We start from the raw sequence: 8,141 nt of genomic DNA, 5'->3' as shown, positions 1-8,141 counted from the left end.
TTGTACTATGGTAGTTGCTCTATAATGTAGCCCAAAATATATGTAACACTAGCTACCTGCTAACTCCAACCATCATTAAGATCCACATTAAGTTAAAATGTAGCCTTGGGAAATCAGTAAAATTAGTGTTATTGATCAAAGATGAGCTGCTAACTTTAACCATCAGTCAGTGTGACTTTAGCAACTAGTAAAACTTTCTGTACATCAGGAAACTCTGTAAACTCACCATTTCCTCCATAAGATATAATCCAGTTTCACCAAAATAAGTGATATAGTTGGTTGTGTGTGACTTAGTGCCCTAAAAGTTAGCATTGAAGTCAAATATAAAATATTAATAACATAAGCTGCTAACTTTAGCTGTCATACAGATAAATTTGAGCTAAAATGTAAATTATCAGTAACATTAGCTGCTAACTTTGGCTGTCAAACATTAATATTCAGTTAAAATATAAAATATCAGTAATATTAGCTGCGAACTTAAGTGTCATGAAGATTAATATTCACCAGCTCCGCTCTCCATCAGTCTTCCTCCTCACTCTGAGACTGACAACCTCCTCTTCCTGGTGGTCCAAAGCTCATTTGCAACTGATGATAAAACACCACCCGTCCCCCGGTGCATTGAGCTCGCAGTCCGGGCAGCACAGACTGAGTTAACTAACGTGGCAGTCAGTGTTACTTTAGCAACTAGTAAAACTTTCTGTACATCAGGAAACTCTGTAAACTCTGTAAGGACATCGGAGAGAAAACCAGAGAACATTTTATATATTAAGAACTTAACAACACTGCCTGTTAACTTGTCAACTGATATAAAGGCTAAAGTTTATAAAGGTTTTCTTTAAATATTAACAAACAGGGCCTGATGCTAACCACAGCCCATTAAACCTATTTTATTGATGTTTAACATACAAAATAACTTAAGTTCACCTGCATCGTACTATCAGCGTATGTACATGGCGACAGTTCGGGTTATGTGAAAAAATTGCTGGACCTTTACATCAGAGTCAGAATCAGAGATATTCAGCAAAATTCATGGTTGATGTCTGAGGTCAAACAGTGACACACATTTAGAAATTGGTTTCCTCTTCGGGTACAAATGTACAAATCACTGAGGAAGTTTCGAAATCACAAGATTACCGCTGTTGCTCTCGTGTGTGACACATCAGCATATTGTCACTTTCCAGAGCTGATGTTGTCAAAGTCCCTGAATTACTTCATATATATATATATATATATATAACTTAATATTATTCTGTTTTTGTCTTCTCGGGTTTCCTCTGACACATGATCTGATGGATGTTTGTCAAATTTAAACGTACAGGAACTCTCAATATTAAACTAATTCTAATGAATAAAATAAATTCATTTCTAATTAATTTTTTGTTTCCCTTTTCAGTTATATGTTTCCCATTTTAACTATATCAAATGTAATTTCTTTGAATTTTCAGTGACACATTTCTTAATTTAAACATTAAAGGGTTGTATTGGAATATCATTTTTTGATGTACAACTGCCTGGTAGCTCTTTTCATGAGTTGGAGAAACTAACTAACTGTAATAAAAACAGATGAACTGATAAATAGGTTGCAAAACTCGCAAAAAGAGAAAAGCCCTATCTAGCTCCAGGGCTTGGTTTGGTCCTTCTGGGCTACTGTAGAAACATGGTGGTTCAACATGCTGACCTCCATGAAAGACCTGCTCCCTCTGAATTATCACTGTACAAACACACACCTTTATCAGTGATTTCGGTAAAACAGGATTATATTTTATGGAGAGAATATTGTCTGGTTTTCCCTCTGACGTCCTCCGCTATCTGCTAATGTAGCTGCTGTTAGTGTGAACACAACCTCAGAGACAGACGGAGGACAGTGTGACGACGGCGGTACCGAGGTGATTTATGGAGTTTACTAAAGGACTTGTTGCTAACTGCCACCAACAGTAATGTTAACTAGTTAGCTCGTGCAGCTAAGATTAACTGATTTAGCCCCGGGGTGCCAGGAGCCAAACCCTGCACAAAACAACACCTCGGTACTTTATTCCCTGACGTCAAACTGGCCTCTGTCGGCATCAGATGCCACTTTCGGTCCCAGCTCGCGGCAGAGTCTGCTAATCGGCCCACTATAGCTGTCTGACGGGGGAACACAACAAGTTCCTCTCTAGCTGCTGCTCGCTGCTTCCTGTTTCATGTGGACTTTCAGATCAGGTCAAGACATCTCCGACTACTAAAACTAAAGCAGCTCTCACGTTCTCCCCCTTCCTCTTTCCCTTCTTTCTTCCCATCTGTCTTTTTAATCCCACAAACGTTTTGCAGTGATGATTCATGCTCTCAGTCAGATTGAAATTTGAATTTCAATCTGCTGAATTCAGCTCGCCTGCCACAGATTCTTCATTCAGTGTAATGTTTACAGGTAATTTATCTCTCCAAATGCTTCTCCGAGACTCCAAAGAGGCAACATTTGAAGATTTAAGCTCCTGCCAGTGTTTTTAACTATAATGCTCTTTAATCTTTAAGCTGAAGAAAGAAAATGTTGCCTTTCCGTGTGCACATGGGCTTCTGTTGTGTGCGTGTGTTTGCATGTGCTTATGTTGTGTGTGACGGACGGGTATCAGGATGGATTAGTGAGTAAAGGTAAGCGTGTGTCTCTCCCTGTCTAGGCGGATTTCCATCCCTCTCCTCTTCTCTCCGGTCACACACGCCGACCCCGTTTGAACCGCCGGCGCCGTCTCATCTCATCCCTCCTCCGATACCACCCGCTGCTGTCTATGGCGGTGTAACACTTTAAATGCTTGTGTTTGTGTGTGAGTGCGTGTGATTGGTTGTTTTTTTTTGCCTCGGACTATCGTGCGATGCCATTTCTCCCTCAGGACGCGGAGCGATTCGATGGGCTGTCTCTACTCTACTGGTAAGCTAATTCCCCCTGTGCTCCTCCTCCCTTCCCTCCTACCTTCCTTCCTTCCTTCCTTTCCTTTCTTTTTTAAAACTTGGCTCCTTAAGGTGGTTTATGGCGTTTGTTTTTGTGCCTCGTCCTCGATCTTCGGGTGCTGCAGTTGTTCATGTGGGTCACAGACTTCAGAGGTGAAGTAGGTTTACAAGCTGTTTACCGGCAGATGCTTCTGACTTTAAGCCCACTTCTGGGTCATGTAAGAGCTGTTTTAAAGGAAGGTGCCAACATTTTTTAATAACAGCAGCACATTCAGTATTTGTATTTTTGAGACTTTCTGCTTTTCTTCCAGGAGATTTTAGAGGGACATTTTGTACAGGGACATTTGGAGTTTGTTGTTTGTTTTCTATAATGAGATAAATGTGGCTGTTGTCAGGTAAAACTATTGTATCTCCAAAACTGTAACTCTTCAGGAACCACGTCTCAACTCCACACAAGAACTTTTAGACATTAAAGATTGGATTTTTAAAGTAATCAGTCTACATGTATAATAACTGATGAATTGTTTCAATTACGAATTTAATTATTTAAATGATATAAAATGGTGAGTTGAGTCATGAATGGGTAAATTAGCTCTAGATACCAAAAGGCTGTAAACATGTAAACATATTTCTGCTGTAAAGTTTTAAGATGGGGCCTTATGGAGACTCACTGCTGGAGCCAGCCTCTAGTGGACGTTAGAGGTCCTGCAGGTTTTGTTACTTCGGTGATTCATTTGCAGCCACAGACATTGCCGCTTGGATAAAATTTGAAGACATTGAATGTTGAAAATAATTGTGAGTAGCAAAAAATGACCAAAAGTAGAAGCACAAGTTTTTCACAAGATAAAACAGCAATGAAAGAAGTACTCTGATCTTTTACTTAATAAGTAAGTAAGTGAAAATACTCTGTTAGACCTAAAATCTTTTATTTATTAGTCTTAAAATATACTTACTAAAAATAAAAGTGCTCATTAAAGCTAAGCATCCACTGTTTAGATCTTGGTGCTTTTTAACTCTAGATTTGAACGCGGAAGTAAGGATTTTAGTCATCCCGGACGGTCCTGGATCTTAAGTTAATCAGGAGAAACAAGGCCCTGAGGCTAAAACGTTAGCAAGCGGCTCGGCTCGCAGCACCCCTCCCGGGAACATCCTTTGTGCTGTCCCAAACAGCGTGGGAGAAGCAGTGATTGTTAACGGTGAGACTGCTTTATTCAGTGTGTTTGTGGTTTTAATCCCAGCAGGTCTGTTTGTTTTGGAAAGAGGAGGGGAGACCTCTTGTGGATAGAAATTCCACGGGCTCCCGGTAGACCTAACCGGGAGAAGCTGACTGCAGTGACGCCAATGGTGGTGAAGACAACAACTCCCATGATCCCACGCTGCTTCACCACCTCTTTAAACTTTTTATATAAATATCTATATCTAGAACAATATATTGTCATTTATTAGTTGTTTATAAAAAGCTGTCAAAATGTGGAGTAAGAAGAATTATATTATATTTCCCTCTGAGTGAAGTATAAAGTATAAAGTACCTCAGAATTGTACTGGTATTTGAGTAAATGCACTTACTACTACTTATGGAAATCAATGGAGTGAGTATAGGAAGTGTAAACTAGAAAGTAAAGCGGCTTTAGCTGTAAGATAACTCCTGAATCAGCTCACTAAATTTCTCATCCGATCACTCAGTGATCCCGTTTGAACCGACACTGCAGCAGCTTCTGTTTACCAGACGACATCCTGTGCTCATAATCTGTCAGCGTATGGATCCGTCGGCGTCACTCTTCTCTATTAAAACATCTGCTGCGCTTTACTGCAGGGACTCCTCTTGTTCTTATTTGACATTACAGGGAGGAGATTAAATATTTAAACAGTTCTATTCAGAGGTGGTGCTGCTTCACAAACAAACTGTTCATTGCAAGTATTTTTTCTGCCGTGCTGTAGAAACCTTAAAAAGCTCTTAATAATTTTTGTTATTTTCATATTGAGTTTGTCTGTTTGAGTCTGATGAAACTTCTTCAAAACCTTCCAAAACCACATTAAAGGAGCTGTATGTAAGAACTGGCCACCTGTCAAATTCAAACAAATTGGGGGCAGCACATTACCAACATAGACTGTATACTATAATAACAGTCTGTAGTCTCAGTGACGTCCCCCTTGGTCACTGAAGAGTCGTTTTGCGGTTGGAAGAGGTGGAGCTGAATGAGACCTGGTTACTGAAAACAGTTGAAAACAGTTTTCAGCTATCGTGCTATCGGGCTTTCGTCAGTACCTCCAGGTTTTCCTTTTTTTCCCAGCGTTTTTCCAAACATTTCAACTCATGTTCCAATTTTTTTTTGGCATTTCTTAGAAATTAAATCTTTAAAATTAAAATGTGGGAGAAATTTTAAATTTAAAAAATAGTTGCAATTTTTGCATAAAAATCTAAGTCAGCTTGTCAATAAAATCACAGTTTTTACCAAAAAGAGCTTGAACATGTCTGCATCTTCACAACTAAAAACAAGGAAGAGAGTTTGGTGACTTATGGCTCAATGTTGCACAGGAATACTACATTAATTGGTCATGATTGGTTTTTAGTTTCTCTTTAATTATATATTTTATTATGATTGTTTTGCTGAAGGCAGGGACCTCAAACTGCTGGTCCAGGGGCCATTTTCTTCCCTCTAGCACTTGAATGTTGAATGTGAGTGACAATGTGCTTGCTTCCCGTTTATCAAGTAAAATTATTTATTAACTAACTCCTGTGGCAAAGCTCGGTTAATATGTACATCTGTGTGGGTTTTCTACTAAATCCTAAAAAAAGAACCTAAAAAAGTGCAGCTTACAGTTAATAACTAGATCAAGTTGTAGCTGTAAAATAAATATATATATAAACAGCTGTGTGCATCAATAAGAGAATAGAAGCAGACGTTTAAAAGTAACGCAGTAAAAAGTTTCCCATGTAATGATTTGTGAAAGCAGTAAAGTAATTCAATTACTTTTAACTTGCCCAACACTGCTTAACACACTGGTTCCCAACCTTTTCCTTAAGGGACTCTTTTGTATCATTTAGTAAACTGACATATTTGATGGATATTTCATATTTTATTAAAACTGTACAATGAACCCAAACAGTGAAATCAGTGATTTGGATGAATTTTGAGCAGATTATTTCCTGTTTAGGGAACTTTTTATACAATTCTCTGTTTGTATTATGTATTTTTATAATGTTTAACAATCATACAGACTCAATAGGCTTCTTTTTTGACAGATTCTGTGTTTTCTTCTCCCTGATGATTGGTCATTAGACAATATACTGTACATTCACTTTTCTTTACAGAAGTAAACCAGATGCTGAGATATCGGCCTATTGTGTGTATTTTTAAAGTTTTCTAGCATACCTTAAAATCAAGAAGGCCTCACGACCCCCCATGAAGCTCTGGCGACCCCTAGTAGGGATCCCAACCCCCAGGTTGGGAACTAGTGGCTTAACATATAACATTGTTATTGTTTAAATTAATTCAACCCATAAAACGTAAAATAAACGAGAGCCCTCTTCTTTCTCTGCAGCGTAGATCTGAACACAGAAACTGGTGAGTGTTGGTTCATACTGGCCTGCTGGCTCTGCAGTGGTGTTGCTGTGTGTGATGTTAATCACTTGCGGCAGGTAATGCAGATTATCGGGTATTAAGTGATCAGTTTAATTGCCCCCTCGTGTCCCAGCAGTTCGCTTGGCTGCACGTTGTCGGCTGTCTGTGGGGCTCAGAGAGGTCGGGTTGTTCCTGTGAAAACCAACATTTGTTTTGCAAGAAGAAACTCATGAGGAACTGGATTGAAGTTAAAGCAAGTTATTGATTCCACCGGTCTGCTCAGTTACAGCCATTGATAGTATATAATTAGTGGACAGAGCTTCCAGGTCTGTGAAGTGTCTTAAACCTGGAGAAACAAGTCTTTTATTATCTCAGTAAACAGAGGCCTCATATAGGCTTTGCAAATTTAGTTCTTGTCACAGTTAAATTTTGAGGATGTATGATGGTGCGCATCACACCCCACGTGTTAACAGGGTTAATATTTTGATAATATTTTGATACTAGCCATCTATTCATACGGGCAGACAAACTGAGTGCCGGTTATTGGTACCCGATAGGGAATCGGTCCTTGTGACCTCACTTAAAAAAACTTTCAGTCCAAACTTAAATAGTTGCTTTGGCTTTCTGTATCTTTTAATCTTTGTGGCCTATTGGTACTGGATTAAAGTTGCTTCTCCTGTCCTACCCACTGGCCCTGTTATTGACCATTGCTTGGTTCTCTTATAAACCTGTTGCTTTTTGGGTCCCAATCGTTTGTTTATGAACCTCACTTTGGATGTTTCCTTTATTTACATTTGAAATACATGTGGTGGTTTTACTAAGGTCATGTGTAGGATTAGTTGGCATTCAGGTTGTTTGTAGTTGCAGAATTAGTTGGCAACTAACTTTGCCTTCCCTCCCTTTCCAAATCTGGAAACGGGCCTATGTACATGCATGAATGATCCGGTTTAACTTACCATAGGCACCAGTATTACAGTTTTGCCAGTATTTTTTTTCCAAGGGGTGTAGGACATAAATGTTGTGTAATAATTGGTCCCTTAAAGAAAAAACTACTTTGATGCCTCAAAACCCCACAAGTAAAAGTTACGTTTTTGGACCCTTAATATATTTGGGGATATTATAACGCTGCATACAGCAAGTGCTAAAGTAACGGTGGCCGACAAGGGCAAACCGTGCCGCAAAACGGCAAATAAACGCTTCAAACACGGGAATGATGTACAAATCCAAACACACACAAACACAACATAAAACACAATCCAACAGAAAAACCATGCAACAAAAAATCTCCAATCACAGAAACGAAGCAAGAAGCACAAACATTCACAAACCCACAAAACAAATCCCAAAGAAAAATGCTTGCAAATTCACTACGACAAAAAAGAAAAAAAAAAAAAAATCGGACAAGTGCGCCAGACCACTAGGTGGACCCGACTCTTAGGATGGACCAGTCTGTTGGGACCCAGAACCCCAAAAGACATAGAAGAAGAAAGAAAGATGAAGAAGAAGAAAGAATAGGCTACATTTTAAAAATAGAATGTTATCTACAATATTCTTTTATGTCTTTTTTTAAGACACTCTTGCCCTAATCTTTTTATAATATGTATAATTATAATAATATTATAATTATTATAATTAGTTGAATAAAAATATTTATAAATC

The 8,141-nt window shown here is 38.7% G+C and overlaps 1 protein-coding gene across 1 annotated transcript in view; it reads left to right on the top strand.

The window, feature by feature from the left end:
• The first annotated feature begins 2,843 nt into the window (after positions 1–2,843).
• Positions 2,844–8,141, top strand: part of stxbp4 (syntaxin binding protein 4) — a 37,036-nt gene continuing 31,738 nt past the window's right edge. The window contains exon 1 of the mRNA XM_035668877.1: positions 2,844–2,899. Coding sequence (XP_035524770.1) covers positions 2,844–2,899 — 56 coding nt within the window. The remainder of the gene's footprint in view (positions 2,900–8,141) is intronic.

Source organism: Morone saxatilis, unplaced genomic scaffold, assembly GCF_004916995.1.
Source record: "Morone saxatilis isolate NCDOM2014 unplaced genomic scaffold, NCSU_SB_2.0 Contig1, whole genome shotgun sequence".
NCBI lineage: Eukaryota > Metazoa > Chordata > Actinopteri > Moronidae > Morone > Morone saxatilis.
This window is presented reverse-complemented; position numbering and strand designations above follow the sequence as displayed.